Here is a 23,399-nt window from a genome sequence, read left to right on the forward strand (position 1 = left end):
ACGACTATTTTTTGCTTTTCTTGTTATCGTCTCGCGCTCGGAGTGAGACTTCATGGGAGCTTCGCCGCTTGTGGAGACACAGCATCCGGGTGCTTTGGCAGGATATGACGTCAGGAAATCTCGCCTCCTGCTTCCGCTTCAAAAGCGACGGAGGCGACAAAATTTGGTCGAGACCGATCGCTTTCGTCCGCGACGAAAGCAATGAAAGGCGGCGAAAGCGACAGAAATTTCCGTCGCTTTCATCGCTTTTGTCGCTAGTGTGAACGGGCCTTAAGAATGCCTCAACAACGTGTAAATGTGTGTTGGATTCTCAGCAAGGGCACCAAATTCTGCACATACTGGCAGCATGTGCTAGTGACAAGCCTGGAAAATTTTCTGCACACGTAGAAGGTATGCTTCTAGGTTGCCTACCGTCTTCAATGCTATGGAAAGAATGTTTCTGTGTTTATTCCACGCATTAGCAGGGTAATAAACCTTCTAGTGTTTTGGTCCCTGGGAGCTTCCGTTTAGCTAGCATCATTCAAGGAAACATCGAACTGCTCCTAACGGTGAAATTAAAGTGTTGCCTCCACTGCCCTAATTACACCTCTGTTCCATAGCTGTAAATACATTTGCTGTTACGCCAAGGGCGGAGTCAAAATTATTCCACATTGTAGCTTGCAATCTCATTTGCATGTTTCGAATCGTTAAGGCAAAAGCCTCGAGTGCCCCATTCTGCGGAAGAAGTACCCTTGTTATTCGAGAGAGACAAACCTTTTTGGAGGCAAGGCAGGCTCTAGTCTGGTCAGGGGAATGGCCGCCACTGTAATAAACATGTGCTCCAATGGGATTTGAACTTGTCTGAACCATTGCACGTCCGATTTGGAGACATTAATGAAGGGATCAGGGCCTGTTGTATTTCACCCAGGCAAAGTGCTTTGTGCACAAAGTTCAGCAGGTCAGCTTTGGATGCGTTCAGGGATGTGCATGCAGTGATGACGCAAGATTGCCTTTTCTTCACACCAGTGGCCCACAGTTCGTGGGGTCCCTGGACAGCTTCGCTAACATCTACAATCGCAGAGCAGAATGACTCCTTAGTGTTTTTTGCATTTAAGCCTGGACAGTTATTGCTATTTTGATTACTCTGCATTTTATTCACACCTCCATCATTCACCAGCTGGAAGAGCGGGCCAACTGGCAGAAAAGCTTGTAGTTCACAGCCGTAAACATAATGAAGACTGACCACAGTTGGAGTGAAGCATCTTTATTGAACACAATGCAATAAATAACACTTCAGATGACACTATGGCAATCAGGAGTGAATGATGGCAGGCACCTAAGCCAGCACGTGTGATGCGGTATTTACAGTCCATACAGGAACAAGGACAGCATACCTTTGCCCTGTTACAGCTGCCACAAAAGGTGGACATCGTACTTTAAAACAGCAAAGTAACACAACGTGTTAACAGTGCGCCTTCCTGTCTGAGGATTGCAAGCACCACAACGCAGTGACAGCAACTCTTCTAAATGCTTCATAGTTCGCATAAATTTCTTCTTAATAGTTAAAAATATGGCCTTTCCTGCCACATATCTCCTTCCTGCTTTACTGTAACAGGGAGTAGCACACAGTCTCGCAGTACTGCATTGCGGCACTTTGGTTCTTTTGCAAGTCTGCGAAACAACTGGACTGTGTTGCTCCTCCCTTTTTACAGGTGCCCAAAAACTGGAGGGATTTGATGAGATCACATGTTACTAATACTAAATTCACCTTACACTAAAACAATCGGGGTGAACTATCTGTAACAGACAAAGTGCCTTCAGAAAATATTTTTTTAAATTAGCCAAGTTTATATATCCACAGGAGAGTTCAGCAGAACTTTGTATAAGTACCCGTTACACAAGCCTCACACCTAGCGTAGTCATTAAGATGACAAACCGAACAACAGGTGCATTTTCAAAAGGTGCTGCAGTCTGGGCGAACATTGACATCTAAAAACATGTCTGCACTAAGGACTGGCCTCTAAAAACATTAAAAGCAGCCAAGCCAGCTGTAATGCTCTTTTGTACTCGTGCCTGAAATGTCAAGCAATGACTGAGTTACTCATCCGGAGCAGAACAAGCTGAAATCAATTCACTCATGCATTGCAGAACCTGTCTGCAGCACCGCAAGACATTCAAAAAAAAAAAAGTGAATTGACAGCACCAACGTTGAAACTGCCTCCTACGATAAAAGGATTGGTGCGAGATGCCTCTACAATTGCCTCTGCACCCTGCCACATGTTAGACGGCACAAACTGTACAGAAAAAGGAATGGGCACGCGGTACTTGTACCACACTTTGCTCTGTGGCATCATACCAGTTCATACTGCCGTGTATTACATACAGCACGCTCGTGTGCCCAACAAGAGGACATGGTGTCCTTGCGAAAAAAAAAAAGAAGTTGAGAGAACAAAAACTACAGGCTCTTGAAGCTACTCTTGAGATACGTCGCCAGTGAGGTTTACAAGCCAAAAACCCTGTATACAATACGCTATACATACAGAAGGATCGATTCGTGCACCATCGAAAGCACACAAGCTGGGATTGTACTAAGGTGGTTGCTGAAGAAAAGGTCAACTGCGACCTTGAAGTGAATTAATTGGCAGTCCTAGTGGTTGCCGTTCATTGTTTGTACATTCTTCTCAAAGAGCTGAACGAGGCGCTTGTGGCCCAGAAGCCTGGCCACTTCTTCGGGCGTGTGGTTGTAGATGTCCTTCGTCTCGGGGCGGACCTTGTGCTCGAGCAGGAACGCCACCACGGCCTCTTGGCCAGCTTCGCAGGCCTTGCAAAGAGAAAAGATGGGGCAGGGTTTCTCACAGAGTCGACAGTGCATTGGGACAGGCGCAGGAGGAATCAGCAGAGGCTGCAGTCATTATGATTTCGCACTTCTTAAACTCTGGCAACTTCTAACTCAATTCTAAGCTGCTGTTTTTTTTTTTTTTGGCTACAGAGTGTATGCCTGCTTCTGAAAGAGATATGTCTGCATACACGTACGTCACCATGCATCATCACGATCATTACCACTAGCAAGGCATGGCACTGCCGTTGCACCCCTCACCAGATGAGTGGAATGACATGTCTCTCCACATAAGGGGCACCTAGTGATCAGGTCCTCATCAATCCTTTCATTTTTTTTTTTTTTTCACAATGCCGCTGCAGCTGGTACATTTTCTTGTGTGAGCAAACACGTTCAAACCAAATCATTTTCTGGGATGAACGTAACGATGGGAGTTGGGCACAGCGCGATTAAAAACATAACATTATTTTGATTGGCTGCCTCTTGGTGGTGGCGTCGGGGTATGGTGAGCGGAGGGGAAACAATGTGAAATTAACCTTGCAGAAAGAGCACATGAATGTGACTGATATTCCCAGAGCTTCCTTTGCTTCAAGGAAAGCCCCTCCCTACCTATGCGAGCCGTGACCACCCCCCCCCCTACAAGCCTTACGATGGCCATCTTTAAAAATTAACCCTAGCAACCATGTTAAACAGTGTTTTAAGTGTGACAGCATTTTGCCTTCAGTCGCAAAGCAGCACGACAAAATGTTGGGTCTAGGATTATGAAAGAAAAAAAAGTACTGCATTGCCACAGTAACTGCAAGAAGCGAAAGAACAGGCTCACTGCAAAGCTTAAACTGCACTCTGTTCAGAAATACGAAGTGTTAGTCTATCATATAAAAAAAAAACAGTACTACAGTACTAACAGGCACATGAGAGAGAGATTTTTCGGCAGCTCAGTGGCTGGTCAGTCTGACGTGAACTTGTAAAAGCCAGCAGTGAAGAGAGAAATGCAGAGGTGGCAATGCTATTTTGTCCACTGGATGCAATACAACAGCAGTGCGAGCTGAGGAGAGGACAGCAATGGTGTAGAAGGCCATCAGTGGTGCTTTGTGCAGCTGGTGACACTCTTATGAGCACTGCTATATTCGGGAACAAGTTAAGAACGGCAATAGCTCATGTGCGGTATCACTTGGCCAAAGGGACGGACCCAAATGTCAATGGGCGCGCGCGTTCTGAAAGAAGATTTCTATGAATGCGTTGTATCGCCTGCCTTTTCTCACGTAGTTTATTTGTCATCAGTGCAGTAGTTTATAAGCATATTAGTGCCACAATATCACAGAAATGGCTCGTGCCATGTTCAAAACATTCCCAATAACGCACTACTTGCGCCGTGCTGAGTAACATCCGGCTCTGGTGATAAGGCCCAGCGGCAACTTCCGTTGCCGTTCTTAAGTTGTAGTGTGCTACTTGACTACATGTGGCCTCGCTCTGATGGATCTTCTTTCCAAAGACATAACGAACCAAGATAACAAGTGGGCAGTGCCCTGGCAGATTAGCCTGGCTTTGGCTAAGGCTATCATGTGGCTTGTGTTTCGGAATTTAAGGTAGCCAGAGCTTCTACTCAGCAGTTTTAACAAAGCATGTATTCTTTGCAAAATAACAAAGGAATACATATTTCTACATGAGTAGCAACCTACTATCGATGTATTTGGAAGCTGCGACAGAACTTATTGGTCTGAACTTCTCTATAAACAGTCAATGAGGCCATAGGTATCTCAAATTTTTTTATGAGCATGTGTAAGCCATAGTGAATGGGGGCAGGGACCAATAATGCGTCCATAAAAATAGTGAAACAAAGACATGCACTACGGACCTTCGCAGTGGTTTGAAAGTTAAAATGGCAGTGATTAAAGTGGCACAATGGCTCTCAAACATGCAAGGTGTGAGGCCGGGATATTTTTATAGAAGGAGATGCCTACACAGCTGGTGGGGCTGTCTTTCATGCAAAAGACTATTGACAGGAAGGGTCTTAGCATAGCACAATGGCACGAAAGTGATCAGCTGATCTATTCTTGAAGAAGGAGGAGCCATTGCTGCATTTCCAGACGCAGTGCTACAAAATGCACCCCGAGTGAGTGTTGGGGTAGAAACTCGGGAAGGGCAGAGATGCACGTAGTTGCGGCAGTGCATCAACAGAATGGAGCAGTAAGATCATAGAGAAACCAGGAAAGGTTTCAAGCAGCCCCTGCTGCAGAGGGTGACATTTTGTGAGCTGTCACAATGGGCCATTGTGACTCGCAGAGATCCTCTGCCCGACCAGGAGGAGGCAGATGGGGGGGCACAACTCACGGCATGTAGGCACGTCCGGCCAGTGGCATCGCTCTCAGAGAGGCTGGCACCCGCGAGCATGTAGGACTCGAGCCGCTTGACGTTGCCATTCCTGGCAGCACTGCGAGGGAAAATGGCCCGCTCTCACCGACAGCTTCGAGGTGAGCACTAACGAGCAGTGTGATGGAGCCAGGCGAAGTGAACTGCTCCTCTCTCCTTGTGTTTGCGGTACAGTGCAGACCACTTATAACACATGTCACAGGAGCCCCGAAAATACGCACTATTAAACAAAACATACACAAGAATCCAACCGCATCGCAACCTACCCATTCTTTGTTTATCATCACTCAAACGAAGGCCTCTTAAAAACAGAGGCACGATCTTTATTTCACGTTTCTTTTTTTCACATCAACCGCTGCTGCGTAGTCACACAAAATGCGATCGCAGCTGTAACATTCTCTGTGTTTGTGCTTTGAGAGAGCACAGCTGCGTTTTTTACCGTCCATGAATGGATGCCTCGAGACAATGTGATAACAACGCAAGCAGGATTTGTTTTTCACCCCACATTGCATTCGCGATGCCAAAGGTCAGCTCAATGATCAGCTGCACAACGTACAACGTACGTCGTGCAACGCACAAGTACAAGTAGTGGAAACCCCCAGCGTCACAGCTCGCTATCTCTAGATGTTTGAAAAGGGAAAGGGCGGTTGTTTATCTGCACAACATTCTAATAGAAACAACTTACTGTGTGTGTGTGTGTGGGGGTGGGGGAGGATGGGAAAGGGGGAGGGGGACCCGAGGTGTGTCAAGCAAGGGCAGTTGTGGCTAGTATCACTCGAGTACAAACGGAACATTCAGACTAAAGGGTGCCTATTTTTTTCTTTTGTGTGTCGAAGTTAGAGGATAGCAGGGAGCGCACGCTGCATCTGATAGCTGATATCGTCTTTTTTTGTTTGTTTGTTCTTGCGGCCCTAAAACAACGCCCCAGGTCGGTCGGCGGGATCACCAACCAACCGCAGTTTAAACGGTATTGTGCTTCGGGCACCTCATTATAAGCAGTGCACTTATGCAGTGACTTCTATGGGAGGCCTGCTGGTGGCCAGGAGAATGTGCGCTATATCCGGTCCCACACTATACGCGGTTATGTTATAAATGGTCTCCACTGCACCATGCTGCTGAGGCCTGCATCCCCGGGGGAAATACAAGTGGCCAAGGGTCGCACCTAGCGCAGCTACTTGCATTACTGCACCACGCATATTGCAGCAGCCACCTAGAGGTGCGAAATCGGCATTTCTCCTCTTGGCTAGGTTCGAGCCGCCGTTACCTCTTTGCTTATTAGAAGCCGCCAGTCTGACCCAAGGACTGCACCACAATGTATACACATGTCACGTCCTTTCATCCAAAGCGGGTCTGAGGGGAATTCTTCTGGGCTATCATACGGCATTGCCAAAGACAAACTAACGGTCCTCTCACCCATACGGAGCTAGAACAGCTCCCGAAGCAACAGCTGTCTTTGTGTGCACGCAATGGCACCTAAAACGGGCACACATTTGGGGACCACTTTGGGCTGAAACAAGCCAGGCTTGATGGGATCCAGTCCTACATTCCAGAGCTACTTGAAAATAAATTGGCCAAGAGCACAGTGGCAGGCAATGGCTGTCTGTGAGAAGACGTTTCCGAACACCTCCCCAGGTCAGCCTGGTCCCAGATTTTGTTTATAGCTGTGGCCAGTTCTTTGTAAAGGGACACGGAGGCAGCATTCAGCCGGCCAATTGGGGTTCTGCTTGGGGTAGAGTTTGTAAACACCACCATGGAAGCAAAACTGAAAATGGTGAGGCGACAGATGTAGATGCCCTGAAGTTTTGAAATCACCAAAGGGAGTACTAAGCTACCTAGATGTTTCCTAGGGACTAGCTGCCAAACTTGAGACAGGATACATCACATGGCTGAAACCTCTTGCGTGCATTTCATTACGTACCATTTCTGACAACTGAACCTGAGCTTTCACGAATGTCTGATCTGCGTGGAATGACTGGAGAAATATGATTTCCCTGCTCCCTCTAACCGGCCACGTCGAACAAGACAATGGTTAATATGTCACATGGTACACTCGGCAAACAGTTTCTTACAGTTTTGAAATTTTCTTGCTGAGTAGCAACCCACAAGTCCACTTCCTTGCCTGTTGCGGATCCAGAACTAAAAAAACTCAGAGCAAAGGCAGCATGTAGTGAGCAGTAACCCAAAAATGTCTAAAACCAGTGCAGTACTTGCTCTGTTGGAACGACTGGCAGGCTTGCTACACCTACGGTTAAAAATACAGCTTTGCCGGGAATTAATTCTTCCTTAGAATTACTTCTAAATTAATCCCGGTGTCATTTCGCAGACGTCTTCTGTAGCCATGTTCCCCCTGCAGAAGGCCATGCATTGACAGCAAGTGGGAGTTGTGCAACGTTTGCAACTTCGTTGCGAACAACTAGGCGTAACGAATTGTCCTAGCGGCCAATTTCAGCGTCATTTTTCCCAGGATGCCTGCAGTAGATTGAGGGCCACAGGGCATTTTACGCCAGCTGTGGAGCGACCCTGTGTTTCTCAGTTAACATGACCCGCTGGATGCGCACAATTAGCCTGGCGCAAGACAGCTCCGGTGCAATCCTTCCCGGCCAAACCACCGCTTTTCTCAGATCCCAACCCCCGCTTTCCGAGTCCCTGCTCCAGTCAAGCCTCCGGCCGAGGAGATCCCTGAAGGAGACCTTCGCATGTGTGAAGCCACTGCGGTATCCTAGGACAGGGCGTCGCACTCCCGCACCTGCAGAGGTCGTCGGCCAGCTGCGTGGCCGGCAGGCTGAGGTGGGCGCCGGCCTGGACGAGCAGCTGGATGACCGCGTGCTGGTCGCCCAGCACGGCCCCCAGCAGCGGGGTGCGGTGGTCGCGGTCGCGCATGTGCACGCTGGCCCCGTGCTGCAGCAGGTAGCGCACCACGGCCACGTTGCCCTCGCATGACGCAATGTGCAGCGGCGTCCGGAAGTCATAGTCGCACGACGACAGGTACGCCCCCTGCACACACACAGTGGCACCCACTGTTCAACTACGCAAGCTGAGGCTGCAATATAACTGCTGCGTGCGGATTCATTTCGATCGCCTGCGGGCCTTCCATGCGAGTCAGACAAAAAGTAAAGGTGTTCAGAATTTAGAACCTGCGATAGCTTCAACACTCATTAGCTACCGGCATTCACAAGACAGGTCAGGCCTTCTGAATCAGGGGTGGAAGCGGGCTTGAGCCTTTTGTGAGCAGCTCAGGCAGCAGGAATAACGCTGTTTTGGAGCAGCTTTGGAGCGTGGAAGGCAAGTTTTGGAGCAGCGCCAATCTGTTTGGGAGCACATTTCTAGGGTCAAACATCATTTTCATTCTTAAAATGTTTGGTAGAAGCAAAAAAAAAACAAAAAAACAATATCAAATGGCTTTTACTCAAAATATAATACTGAACTGAACAAACTTTCAAAAAAATTATGAAATAGTCCTTATAATTATAACCTCACAGCTGACGGGAGAATCAGCTGAAAGAAAACTACACATAGGCACTGCTTTGAGTAGCTTACCTGACTAGACTTCAGGCAACAAAAAATAAATGTGCTCATGTTATTCCGACATCACTGCTGACATGAGAAGCCAAAAGAAGCCTGCAGATAAGTGCAATGTTTCCATTTTAACCTAACAGAAACAAATGTACCTTCATGGTACATTTGACAAAACTCCATGCAAATAATAAGAAACTTCTGCTCCCGTCAATACAACATCACTGGCATAAGAAAAAAGAGGGAACTAGAGATGAATGATTCATTGCATACTAAACCTGGGGTCTAGGAAATTGCGGTGCAGGACTTTTTGGTGCAGGACGTTTCAGTGTACAGATGTTTCGGTGCGCAAATGTTTTGGCGACCAAATCATCTGCTGCTTGCTTGTTTGAAACAGCCGTGGTGTGCATACAAATACCACTTATTCTGTTTGGGCAAACCAACCTTCATTTCATGTTTACATGCTTACTTTCATCTTATTTTAATTCTTTGTCCCAGCACCCCCCTCCTCCCCCCCCCCCAATCCCTCCCATCTTTAAGTTTCAATCTCCCCCAGATTTCTTTTTTCAGTCATATTATTTTTTGTTTCCCGTGAAAATCTTACAGGCCCAGTGGAGCTCACGGTATAAGAAGCATCACGCAGTGATGCATGAAAAAGCTATACATTACCAAAAAGCTCACACAACCTCTCTAATTCGCAATGAAAAGCCACCTGAAAAGCCGCTGAGGACACATTGACGAGTATTGTTGGCGCCCGTTACCCCCATTGAGGAACAAGCTTCTGCGCATTGCAGTCATGCCGACAGCACCCCCTCTCCAGGAATCGCTCCTTGTTTGCGTTCGATCGCCCCATCGGCAATTACCTCTTCAAGTCGCGCATTCATGAACACCGCACACATTCCTAGTTTTCTCCCATTATACAAAGAAAAAATTTGAATAGGCTTGTTTGGCGAGAGCTGCGACAGTCGTCTTCAAGTTTTCGACATCCAGTTTACGTATTGGAGAAGCACAAGTGACAGCCCCCCTCTCTCTACCAAGGGGGCTGGTACCCATCGATGCTCAACCCTCATTGGTTAGTCTTCAAGTAGAACCAACGCCGATTGCAACGAAGACGAGATTGATTGAGAAAATAATGAAAAGGGAATGCACATGCGCTTAATCTAGCTCATTTCCTTTTTTTCTTTTTTGCAGTGGTTTGGCAAGAGAGAGAGAGACAGAGAGAGAGGGGGGTGAGGGAGGGGATAACATTTGAATTAAAGTGTTTGGTTGTTCACAAGAGTGTTAAAATAAATTAAAAAGTTGAATGGAAGTAAATTAATTTTTAACATCTACCATCGAAATGGGTTTTATGGGCTGAATGCTCCCCTCAGTTTAGCGTTCGTTTCCGCACAGCGCAACCCAAACACAACTCCCGAACATAAAATCATATCTGACGATCAGATCAGATCAAATCAGATAAAACTTTATTGTTGCCACGGGTGGGACCATTTTTAGGTTGACTTCGGTGTCCTTCCGGCGACCGCAGGATTCATATAGATCTCTGCAGAGTCTTCAGAAATCAAAATATTCAAGCTAAAATGTTAAAAGAATGCCTGGGGCATCCCATGCACCAAAATGTCTGCACCGAAATGTCCAGATCCCCTAAACCTGACTACACTTGACAGAAATTAAAAACAAATGTTCATGTTTACAAAATTCAGTAAGAAAAAAGATACTCTAGCATATTACCTGCACTCTTGACCACATAGCGTGGACTCCTATTGCTTCTTTCAACGTAAAAAAATGCAACTATGTCGTGTTTATTCATATACTGAAGATAAAGATAACACTGTTTATTAACCTTCTGATTGAAAAATAGAGCACGAAATGAAGAAATGAACTCTGAAGAACTGAAGGACAAGCCTTTCATTGGTGTCGTCCAAGTCGCACCTTATTTTTCAATCATAATGCACCAACTTGCCCAACAGTTGTGTTTTATTAGCCTTTTTCTTTCTCAATCACACGTAAACAGCATGCTTATGAGAGGGGAGGGCCGGTGCACAAAAAAAATATATATATATATGCTGGCCGCAAGCCTAACCTCCAAGCTGATTACTTGCAGCTGCTACAAGCTGTCTGAAGCTTTCCCTCGCTTGTGCCAGGGCGGTGCCTGTTATCTCATCCTGCTGCCTCAAGCACACTCGCGATGAGATAACATGGCGTGGGTTTGACTGAACAGTAGAACTATCTTACATCTGCTTTTTACAGTAAGTGGAAAGATTGCAACGGCAGCTGCTCGCAACGCATGCATCACGGCACAGCATGTGGTGTGGTAAAGTGGCACTTTGGGGCGGAATTCGTGTATTACGCACACTAAAACTTCACTCCTAAGTCCTTCCAAAATGCGTCATCACAGAGACAGCAGGAAACTGTAATGAGTGATGTGAAGCGGGAGCCCTTATGGACTCTGCCTGAGCGAGCCACATCACGAATGACAGGTCAACGAATCCGTCTCTACTGCTCCCTGTGCAAAGCGACTGGCATTTTGTGGCAGGCACTGCTTAGGAGCAGTTTCGAAGAAATAGTGCGTTTTGGAGCAGGATGGTGTAGGAAAAGCAGACTGGCACAGCGTGGCGCAACACTTCCACCCCTGTTCAATACCGATATGCAGGAAATCATCACGGACCGAGTTTCCGTAATACGCAAGAGTGTCAGTTCAACTGGTTGGGAAGTTCCACGAGGCCAGGTACACAAAGGCATGATGACTCACAAATTGGCGCATGACTTCCAGACGGTCGAGGTCACCTTGAGCAGTGACCGAGCAGAGGATGCTCGGATACAGTACCGTCTGCAGGGACTGAAGTTCCTAGAAAGATCAAGGGAAAGAAAGAATATATATATATATATATATATATGGTTCATGCAGACTATAGGCCAATTCACATGATACCTTCTACTTCACACACACAAGCCTTTCTCAGAATGCATGCTAAACTAGATTACAGCGCTGTTACATTTTAAGTGTAGCAAGAAGTTTAAAGGCAGCATTCTGTGTTTCACTTCTAGGACGGCCCTACTGTTGCCAGGGTGTCCCAAACAGCTTTCGAGGCATGGATGTTCCATCTGCTACAGACGGTTGTTATGGCTCTACTAATGCATTCTGGACCTCTGAGGTTAACATTTGCTTCTGTGAAATGCTTTACTTCCAGCCCTCCATCAGTCTCAAAAGCGGAGAGAGATGAATGCCTACAGAATGTCAGCCATGTTCAGAGTTCTTGTTTTCTTCTTGGCGGCGGGGGAGGGAGGGGATAAATATTAGAAAGTGCTGCATCCCCCTCTCATTCTCTCCACCAATTTACTAGCATCGGCTATGACAAGGCACCGGTAAGTTGCAAAGGCTAAATTTAGCAGATTGCTGGCGCGTTTAACCTGTAAAACATTTGCAGGAACACAGAAATGTCAGTATTCACGATAAAATAAGTGAGAACCTCAATTCAGAAGGCTGACAAATAACATGATAACACATTGTAAACCAGCGTGGCATGTTATATTTCCACTAAATGGTCAAACGACAGACTACACATGGTAACCTTAAGAATTCACCCATTAAGGAGACTGATAAATGCACTCCAGGGTCCCTTTAATTTATGACAGTAACCTTTGCACACACCCCACAGGGACAAAAACAAGGATGAACACACAGGGACAAAAAACAAAAACAAATCTGCACTGGTCATGGCATCTCCTTTTTGTTTTTGTCTCCATGTAGTGTGTGCAAAGGTTACTGCCATGATTAATCCAAATCACTAGCCCACCTTTTTGTGCTTTTGTTGTCCCTTTAATTGCACTCCCATGTCCCTTTGGGGCATCTTGAATTTACAGCTTCACTAAAACCATTTCACACAGCAATAGAGCTTTTCGGGCTGTCATTACCTTGTAATAGGCATATCCTATTCGGGCAAAAAAGGAAACATCATATCATCATCTTTGTTAGCCTATCTGCAATTCTAAGATAATCCAAGTCACTGTAAAAAGCTTATAAGCCCAGGTTGAATAGACGGCAAGAGTAGAGAGAAAGTAGTGGTGGCGTTGCCAAGCCACGAATGAGAATCCTGTCAAGGATCGTGGCACCATTCATGAGTGACCACGCTTCGACTGCAACAGGGGAGCTACCTAGCCACCACACAAGCCAATGCCACGTATGCACCAGCAGCAGCGCAGCGAGCAAACGTCACTGGTGAAACCAGGGGGCATGAGCGGGGTGGCCAGTCACCTCAGGTGACGAGATGTTCATGGTCCTTGCAATGGCGGTGATCAGATCCAATTCATCCAGCTTGCTCGGCTTGCTCACCGACAGCTCGCCCCTCAGGCTGGCCTGCAGCATCTGCACACAGGAGGGGGACCAGGAGGGCACCCTGCGGAACACCACTCGGGCAAGGTCATGCCGTCGACACCTGCCGGGCTACTAACTGTTCGCCCACGACACAGTCTACGCAACAATCAGCACAATAGGTACCTAATCAACAGCCACTGTTCTTCGGACAATCAATGCCTCTGGCAAAGTCTACTTTGGATGGAAGGCAGCCTACATTTTAGTGGCACTCTTGCTCTTGTGGGCAGCACCAATGACAAGAGTGATATGTAGCACTGTGCAGTGCTGCCATTGCCAGTAGGCACCAACAGCGGACACACTTCAGGGGCAGTCAAACTTTACTAGCTTTGTTCAAACGTTGTACCAGTCAAAAGCTCGCCAAATGTTAGCATGCTATCCAGCAGCACGGCTCAATGCAGTTTCATCAAGCAGGATTAAAGCTTTCTTTTTTTTTACTGCCTTTAAAGCTGCAGACTGAGCACACGACCCTTTCCACAGCCGAATTCGTCTAGGTCTTACAGTTGAAACAGCATGTGAAAGTCTTGTCTTGGCATCTGCTACTTCCAGTAGAATGTAAACTCATAAATTTTTAGCTCACTTGCATCTTGAAACTATCAATACAGCAATGTAAGGTAGCCCTGAAAAGGGACAAGTCTAGGGTCTTCTGCACCACTATGTGGCCATGGGTATGTTTAGTGAAAGGAAAATCAGCTGAGAGCCACAAATTTAAAAAAACTTTGAACCTTTCATCCGGTCATCGAATAAGAAAATAGCATCACCCCTTTCAAGAAATTGGGGGGGGGAGTACACTATTTGACACTGAAGTGAAAAGGATTGCAGCATTCTTTTCAAATGTCACACTTTTAATTTTCACTCGCCTTAAGAATCACACGAGTGGTGTCGCACAGAAACGCAAGACAGCAGAGCACACCAATAGCTGCCTCTCTGCACTGTTGCTAATTGCAGGCGCGCAAGCCTGCACCCTCTTCCTCACTTAATTGGAGCATACAATACCCACGACAGTGACAGGGCATAAAATTACATCAGAATTCTTCCACATTGCGCTATCTTTGTTTAGGGTCGGTGCAATCTGGGGAAAATTCACCAACTGCCTGCTAATCGAACTGCACATTATTAGTGCATATTACATTAAGTGGCACGATTAAAAGCCCCACTACGATCGCACAGTCATGTTTGATGATGATGGTTGTATGTTAATGGCGCAAGGCCAGCTTGGGCAAAGAGCACGATGACAATGGCTATAAAATAGGAATAATAAGGTAGATACCAAAATCAATGGGCAAAAACAAATGTAAAATTAATCACATGCAATGAGGATGGCCAGTGTAAAGGGCCAAGTTGTGACTGTGTGATATGAAATGAGGCATAGGAATTTAACTTCTGATAAAAAGTTAAACCACAGAAAACATAGGAATGTCCCCTAAAAAGCAGGGTGGGTGTGCTGGATTTTGTTGTCTGTAGAGTTCTGTGAAGTGTTTGTGTCGTGTCGGTCAAGTGCCTTGCATGTGATTAAGATGTGGACTACTGATAGGCCATCTCCACACCTGCTGCACAGGGGTCTCGGAGACCCAGCGAGCAGGTGAGTGCGTCGCACGTGTGTGGCCTATCCCTAACCTAGCCACGGCAATTTCCATGTGTCTGTTGTGTGCGTCGGTAGTGTACAGTCCCAAGCGTGCCTTTACCATGTGTAGTTTGTTGTCTGTGCGCAGCCACACGAGGCGCACAAACAAGATGCGGTGACGTCATGAAGGCCCAGCGAGAAAGTTGCCAGCCACCACTTCGTCTGTTTCCCTTGACTGTGTGTTTGAAGTCTGCGGTGAAATCGGCGTCACTGCTACCGGGACAAGGCTGTGTTTTTACTGAAGCAGGCCTGCATTTTGTCTTAGAGGCTCCTTTGAAAGAAGGTACCTACAACGACACTGCAGGGAAATGGGGCACGTGCGTCCACAAGTCCTCGGTGCACACTCGATTCTACTCACACTTTATGTGGGAAGTGCTAGGCCAGCCTGGCCCCGCAACACCGAGACACACGTACCTCCTTCTTGGTGGCGTGCGACCACTCCGCCTTGCTCAGCACATAGCTGAGCTTGGTCAGGGCGGCCTCGGGCGTCATGTCGGAGCCGGGAATCACGCCTGCTTCACACAGGGTCTGCAAGGAGGCTTTCTTGTGAGCTTCAATTACAAGCCGTGGGACACAAAACACTGTCACACGTTTCGCAACTATTGTGTGCCATCACTACCTTGAGCTAGGGTCACCTGCCGCACGACAGCTCTGCTCCTCACAACCACCCAACAAATACATGCTGCTGCGGGACAATCCAGTGGGCAAGACTCCCAACATAAATCAAGACAACTCCCTTGTTGTTTGGAAACATTACATACACCAGTGCCTACGACTGAATTCAGCTTTCACAAAAGGTTACAACTCACCTCGAACTAATGACAAACCCCTACTGTGAAAACTGTGCTCCTAAAGAAACAGTTGAACATATTTCACTAGAATGTGCAGCCTACATAACACTAAGACAACACTTTGTTCAGGACATTGAGCACTGAGAACAAGAGCAAGTAATTCTGAAGACTATTCTAGGACCATGGACCTGCCCCCCCGGAGCAGCGCCAGGCTCTGAAAAGTTTGTTTTCCTACTTGGAAGACATTGGTCACATTTCAAAACTGAATTCTGCAGCAAACTAAAAATAAATAGTTTGTCACGCACGCCAAGCCCATGCCAGTTTTGTTTCCTTCCTTTCAGGCCTTTTTCTCCTACAGACCCCATCCTCAGCAGAGAAGCATGTAGGTGATTGTAAACGCCGGTGAAACTCTCTGCTTTTTCAATAAAGAGCCTTTTTTTAATGCAATCCCTGAACGGACTTTAAGGCCGGGCATATTTAGCATGCATGCACACACATTTATGCACCCACACCCACGCAAATTTTTATACCATGTGTACCCCCACAATCAACACATTTATCCCCCAAAAAATCGAATGCATGTTCAGAGTGTGTTCATTATGTAAGAAAGCCTGTTGTTTTTTTTTTTTTTTTTTTTTTTTTTTGCCTGCCACAATTTCAAATCCCCTTGCACATGACAAATGCAACTTTAAAAATCATTCTGCGAATTTCACACTGATGCGAATTGAAGCTATGCCTGTCCGCAGCCAATGGTCAGTATTGAATTTGGAAGATGCCTACTCAAAGGAAACATGCCACAAGCAGCCTGTATTGAGCATTAATTAAGAGGTTTTTGGAAACCATGGAGCAGGATTGTCAAATAATACATCTGAAGGCTTCTGATATGCAGAGTCGTGCATGCCATGTAGTCAGTGCTCAAGGTCAAACGCCTTCTGTCGTGGTGCTGTAGGGATCGGATAAGGGGCACCTTAATCGTCACGAGACAGGCAGTTTACAAGGCGGCAGCTGTGTTCCACACCCTTTTGTCAACCTATACGCGTTTTCACCAACCACTGCTTTTGCGTGCGAGAGTTTAAACAATTCAACAAGTTTATGGCTAATGCAGGGGGTGCGCTCAATGTGCGAGTGCATTCACTGTGCAAGTAAATACGAAATAAAATGCAACGTTTCAGTGAAATACCGTCTCAAATGAAGATCCCATAGTAGTACATAGAATGCGTTGTGCTGTGTGTACAGCCAGTGCTACACTTGCCAGCCAGTGAGAGTGGACGTCCTTACATGCACAACTTGTAGCACATGCACAACTGGTGACTGCTACGTGAGGAACACAGCACATTTTCTCAAGCACAGTAAACCACTCGGAGACTACTCATTCACTTTCCTGCATATTTTTTGAAAATACAAGACAATCCTGAGCATTTTATCGTTTTTTTTCAGACCCTCAACTAAATGCTGGCCACCTTGGATGAGCAAAAGGTTTTTTTTTTTTTTTTTGAAGAGCCATGTAAAGTGAGAGACAACACTCGCAGACATGTTAGAGCAATACATGACAAATGTTTGCAGCGCTGAACAAGAATGAAAAGGAGGAATGGAAAAACAAGAGCGGTGAGGGGAGACAACAAGGACAAAAAGGCAGATTGGAATAACAAGAGCACTGAAATTCAAAAGGTCGATAGTCAGCACTGGTGTTGTTCCGTTCTACTATTTCATCTTCGTTCTGCGCTGTAAACATTTGTCCCAGCTGCTGTACTTCCCAGCCTTTCACCCAAGACTTTGCTTAGATAAAAAAAAAAAAAGAAGAATACAATAACGCCTTTCTAACGTACCAGACTTCATTCACTGCCAGGCCTGAGGTACTTTGAGTTTTAGTTCCCGAGGCAGTGAAAATAAGCATGTATGCATGCTACTTGGCAGCGCGCATTCAGCAACTGTCCCGCCCCCTGTTGCACTCAACTCTTTCTCCTGCTGCGCTATGGAGGAGAAGGCGGAACTCGGGTGTGCTTTAAAATATGCACAGTCCATTCCCCCCCCCCCACAAGTTTCCAGCTGTTTGCTATTGCCATCATCATTATCAAGAGGATGCCACGAAAGAGTGGGAGCACTTCTGCACGGCATCATCGCAGCCTTTGAATACGGCAGGCGAGCAGAAGACAGAGCGCAGCTCACGTTGCCGGTGGCGTAAGCGGCGTCGACGGCCCCCTGCGTGCACTGGGAGCAGTTGACGATGAGGATGCCCCGCAGGGTGGCTCGCCGGATTTCGTCCAGCAGGTCTGCACGGGCGGTGGGGCCGTTGCCGGCTCCGTAGGTCTGCAGGACCACCCCCTGCACTGGCGGCGTCAGGAAGGCCCGCACCTGCGAGGATACGCAAGGGGGGGGGGGGGGGGGGGGCAGTGAGGCCAGCGTTTCAGGTGTGGCACAGAGCAAACACTTGCAGCCAGGAGAATGGGAATTGACGGACTTCCAGGGCTTTCGTGCAGCACTCACATCCAACCTCAGCATGTGTCGTCAATGAAAGCTGCCTGAAGGCGACTTTTTCCAGGGAAACAATGAAGTTGTTGGGTGTCACCGATACTGCCTGCTTATTCAATAAAATGGCAAATAAAAGTACTGGGGATTGACCCCATCTCTTCCAAAGCAACCATGACACCACTTGGCACAGCAGCAGGCTTTCATGCTCTGCCATTTTTTTCCCTTCGTGTCCTATCCGCAGAACATTGCTGCACATTGGAAAACAGCACGGAAGAGGAATTGTACGTTAAGAGAGTATGGAGCACACCTCGTGCCCTTTCTCTGACCTTCGCTCAACCATCTTCTCAGTACCATGTGGAGTGTGCATGATGTGACAGCCAGGCACCCCTTGCCACACAGACACCACTGAAGCTGGCCATATATAGGTAAATGCCAGGAATGTGCACTGAGCAAGCTTGTTTCAAGAAGTGAGAATGACAGCAGTGTGAACATGATAATGTAACAAGCATCCAGTTTCCCTTTTGGTAGCCTGCCAGAGTCATACCCGCCTCTTTCTTACCTCAAGGGGGGCCATGAAGAGAAAATACAAGTTTGGTTCATTGAAAACACTGCTTGGTCCAAATAGCAATGACACCAATTTCACTGCAGATAATCCAGGTACTAAGAAAGACGGACAAAGCAGTGGCGACTCAGCAGCAACTTTCCCGCCGGGTCGTTATGACACCACAGGATCTTGTTTGTGCGATTTTAGTAGTGCCTCTCGTACAGTTTGATCACACCACTCATTACCACATCGTTTTTAGCGCTCCCTCTACCGCATCCCTGCTGATGTTGTGCAGCGTAAAATTTGCAAGTCTTTCCACACTTCTGCGGCTGGAATCGAACCGAGTGAGTTTCCACAGGATACTCCTTTCAAATTGAACAAGGTTGCATTTTGTCTTAATGGCCCCTGTGAAGGTCGTGGTAGGACAAACAAGCCCCAGAGTGGTTGCCCACAAGCAGAAAACCTGTGTGCGGGGGGAAAAAAAACCATCAAAAAAAGGGGAACTGACCACTTCGACAGTGATGCTGGGGAAGAGTCGGAGGAGGCCCACGTTCCGGTTCAGCGTGGCGTGCACGCGGCACTTCTCCATGGTGTTCTGCTGGAACACCGTCTTCCAGTTCACTGGAACAGAGGTCGCTGGGGTCAGGGCACACGGGTGACTGGGAAACATGCAGCTCCACAACATTCACGAACAGAGAGCGTGTGTGCCATGCCGTTAGTATTAAGGATTCAGACACCCACCAAAGGCCTTGGCAAAACCAGCTTCTCCTGTGGGCAGGGGAGAGTACAAGCACGGTGTAAATGTCCTGAAACGAGCTTCCCACTCGTCCATGCTGACATAGAGACATCAACGACAAGGTGTGGCTGCCACACTGTACTTTGCTTTGACTGCCACATGCGGAGACGTCTTTAAACACCATGCGGCAAAAAAAGAGGAATCAAGAGAGACGGTAGAGTGGGATGAGGGCAGAACGTTCACAACAAAAAGGAACACAATTTATACCACTCAAACAAATCCTTTTCACTCGGGTGATACTTTACTTCCACTAAACCCGTCAGAAAAAAAAAACAGGAAGATGATCACAAAGTTTCACTAAATAGCTGCAGTAACAAGTCTAACCCCTACAAAACTGACAATGCATGCTCATTAGTTAACTGCCTACAAGTGCAAAGAACTCCTGTCATGACGACCTCATGCAAAAAAAACCATTCCATTAAACAAATTTCAAATATTGTGAACAGGTTTCCCCATTCCTGTGGTGCTTATATTAACACAAATATAAGGCATGTAACAATTCTGTGAGTTCTAATCACAGCTACTAAAGCAAAATGAAGAGGTGACTGTGAAGTCACAGTTCACAGATTTCACGAATTCCTTCATAGCTTTCACCATGCACTTTTCCTTTTTTATTTTTTCATTCCTCATCAGCTAGAAATGTAAAAATGATGGGCTATGTAGATGTTTTTTGGCAGCTTCAGAAATACCCCAAGTAGCGCTTTTGGAATTCGCTGCGACAGCTACCTGAAAAAAAATAATGATAAAAATCAAGGCTGCAGTTCAATAAAGTCATCCCTCACAGTTCCTTCAACCAATCACATATGTTGCTTTTTTTTTTATACAATATTAGAAAATGTTTTGCAGTTGCCTACACAAAGCGATACTGGAATTTTGCCTGCATACTCAAACACCCCTTGAGCTGCTCCCATCTGCAGTTTTGCCACCGATAAAAACGTGTTTTTTGAAATGCCTCAGGCAGGAAACAGCCAGTCAGGAGAGATGCGTCACTTCGTAAACCCTGAAAAGGCATGAAGCGAACTGCGTCACTTACTGTCCGACAGCTGCCACACCCTGAAGGCCCTAAAAAATGCTGCCATCCCAGTTCACGTGGCTTTGTCAAAGTGCAGCTACAGCTTTGTCAAAGTGCAGGCTTAAACGTATTTTTCAGAAAGATGTGTACACAGTAAATTAATAGTCTAAAAAAGGAAGCAACACAGTGGAGATCCTTCATTGTAACCGACTCAAAAATTAAACAATCTAATACAGCTACTGCCTTTTAAAAAAAAGTGCGTCTTTTGCTGAAGTGTTCACATCGCCACATTCGGCATCAGAACTAGAACACAATCAGAATGAGTACCTCGGCTGCCAATACCCACAGAGAAGTAACTGTTTTTTTAAGTTTTAAGTCCCCAGAACAACACTCTGACCAGACTTGTTAGATGTAGTGTGCTACTCAAAATTTTCTTCATGAATAAACTGATTCACAAGGACGTAACGGATAATAGGTTTTTAATATGATGGCCTCTTGATTTTTCTAACCTTAATACAGCACTGCAACTGCCTGAAGCCAGTAAGTGCCAAACAATTGGCAGAAACGCAAAGGTGACACTTCCCAAAACCGCATGCTCAACCAACCAGCAATATGAGAACACAGTGCAGTAATGTGCGCATGCATCGGCGCCTGCAGCAAATATCCGGCGGAGTGGTACTGGCCAGAAAAGCTCATAGTTTTTCGGAGCAAAACACTACAGCTGAGACACCCGCCACCAGTCATGATATGATGCTGCCTTAAATGGTGACATGCCTTAGCCAAATTAAGAATGCAGCATTTGAAGCAACTTCTTCTGTGCTACAGGCTGGGGCCCAGCTTACGATTGGCGAAAAGACACGCGTTTTATCAGCCAGAAGGACTAGACACAAGATGGCCGACATAATCTTGGACATCCACTTCAATGATGTTGCCACGAACACGGTTCACAATGCAGCAGTGAGCTGAATTCATTTACAGCACACAAATCAAAGACACGACAAAGCACACGGTCCCGGAACGAAGTCACTCAAGTTGGCCTTGTGCCCACAACCTGTGACGATCTGACGTCAGTGACCTTTGAGCTCCGACTGACCTTTGATCTTGACGCCAATGGTCGCCAGCGGAGGCATGTTGGGGGAACAGAAGGCGTCCAGGTCGTTGATGCTGGACTTGCTGGTCCGGTTTCCGCGGAACAGCTTGTTGTTGAACATGAGCGTCACCTGGGGGCACCACCCAGGGGCAGAGGTCAAGTTCCGAATGGACCAATGACGCACAGGAGCCGTGCACCCAGACTATACTCCATGACGTCACGGATGGGCTAAGAGTTAATGTAACGTGCGGGGAGGTCTCTTACGCACTCGGGCATTTTTGTTTTTTCACACTCACCGGAAAAGCAGCCACTGTAGCAGGAATTGAATGAGCACATTGTGCTTAGTGCAATGCCTTAGCAAGCAGGTGTCAGCGCATACAACACATGTCACCAACGTAACATAGAGCCCTCTACTTCAGGAGTCTGGCAATTTGCAGAGCCAACGAAATATGCCGCACATTCATGCAGGTACCGCACGGTGCAAAGTTGTGAACTTTAACTCGCAAGAGAAGAGGACGTTTCTATCGAATAGGGTAGAGGCCTTGGGTTGAGGACAGTCCTAATTAGTGTCAAGGTCACACGTCCTAACCAATTAACAAACTGAGGCTGTCATTTCCAGTGGCATAATGGCATTAAAAAAGAACTGGCAGCACAGTACGAGGCCCTGCTGGCAGAAAATGGCATCTACATGAAATATTAGGACTGCAGTGTTTCTCACTCCACAGCTGTCTATTCTCTAACACATTTTTCACACAGCAAAAATTCATTATAAGATGATCGTGTCTCAGTGAACTTGGCCAACAAGATTTTCACATCAAAAGAGAGCCTCACACTATAGCCTCAAAACCACCCAAAAAACAGGGTCGTTGCACTGTTGATCGCCTTATTGTACTCAGGCTGAGAAACCAACCACTTGTTTTCACAGCACAAGTTCTTTAAAGCAAGATTAACCAGCAACTCCACCCAATGCACAGGCATTATGGTTAGCATGCAGTTTATGGAAGCTAAGCTAGGGTTGCCCTCTCTTCCTTGAAGTCAACTTGTTCACGACTGCAGCAAATTTACACACGTTTCTAGAGTGAGTGAACGGCGTAATTGTGCAGTGTTTAACTTTAACATATGGTCGACTGCTTCAAGAAAACTTTGTTAGCCTGAAACCTGCAGTAGACCACTTTTGTCAGGGGAAAAACAACAACAGTGCTTTCTTTTAATCAACTGCACTAGCACCAGTTATGCTGACAATTCCAAGCACAAATATTTGCAAATCATACTCTCCATGGAGGCCACAAGTATATATAACGTGCAGTAACAAATTAAAGCAAAGCAGCACGCCAAGTGCCACCGAGGGGCAAATAAGTGTTTCTACAAGATGGGGAAAAAAAGCAGCATAACAGGTCATAAGGGGCAACTTAAAATGGATGTCTGCACGACTGGCTGTGGTTACGCTGTCCCTTAAAAAGACAAACAAAAAGAATACATTACTATTGTGCTCGCAAGTTTGTGTCAAGTAAACAACAAAATGAGTCCCCAAGCATTTTCTTTTTACACTTTCACAAAAAATAAATGAACAAAAAATATACAGCTATCGTGTTCCCAAATTTGTGCCAAGTAAGCAACAAAAAGAATTGCCCAGCATTTTTTTTTTTTTTTTCTTTTTTTCCCCTGTCGATCGATCTCGGAGCTGGAATGTATTAGTTCTGGGAAACGCACATGGGAAACTGAAAAGGCTGCGTACCTCTCACACCCCACTGCTGACAGGAATGTGTCATCGCCTCATGGGGCATGTGGCTATCGGCAAGTCAAGCACTCGTGACGCAACCTGTCCTCGGCTCTCGTATCTATTCTTACACACATATTCTTCAGAAGAAAAAAAAATTGAAGCTTGGAGTGCTGCACGATGACAGCTTCAGTGCAAGCGGGTGTTATTTTTTAAAATACACTCATCCCAAGTTTGCTATCAAGGCACGCGAGATAAACGCAGGATGTTTTTGCAAAGTTTCCTCCCA

General features: G+C 46.5%; 1 protein-coding gene across 2 annotated transcripts in view; it reads right to left on the minus strand.

Annotated features, from left to right (window-relative positions):
- Positions 1-1,227: 1,227 nt before the first annotated feature.
- LOC144149861 (L-asparaginase) overlaps positions 1,228-23,399 on the minus strand; it is a 55,384-nt gene continuing 33,212 nt past the window's right edge. The window contains exons 9-18 of one of the 2 annotated variants that reach the window (XM_077681571.1): positions 21,397-21,523; positions 19,237-19,263; positions 19,004-19,116; positions 17,649-17,834; positions 15,106-15,219; positions 12,951-13,061; positions 11,448-11,543; positions 7,932-8,179; positions 5,147-5,246; positions 1,228-2,800 (exon numbers count right to left, since the gene is read on the minus strand). In XM_077681571.1, the coding sequence (XP_077537697.1) occupies positions 2,627-2,800; positions 5,147-5,246; positions 7,932-8,179; positions 11,448-11,543; positions 12,951-13,061; positions 15,106-15,219; positions 17,649-17,834; positions 19,004-19,116; positions 19,237-19,263; positions 21,397-21,523 (1,296 nt within the window). In that variant the 3' untranslated portion in view covers positions 1,228-2,626. The remainder of the gene's footprint in view (positions 2,801-5,146; positions 5,247-7,931; positions 8,180-11,447; positions 11,544-12,950; positions 13,062-15,105; positions 15,220-17,648; positions 17,835-19,003; positions 19,117-19,236; positions 19,264-21,396; positions 21,524-23,399) is intronic. The other variant, XM_077681573.1, reaches the window with a different exon arrangement.

Source organism: Haemaphysalis longicornis, unplaced genomic scaffold (genome assembly GCF_048455015.1).
Source record: "Haemaphysalis longicornis isolate Haplotype H1 unplaced genomic scaffold, Haemaphysalis longicornis Haplotype H1 scaffold_8, whole genome shotgun sequence".
Classification (NCBI taxonomy): Eukaryota; Metazoa; Arthropoda; class Arachnida; order Ixodida; family Ixodidae; genus Haemaphysalis; species Haemaphysalis longicornis.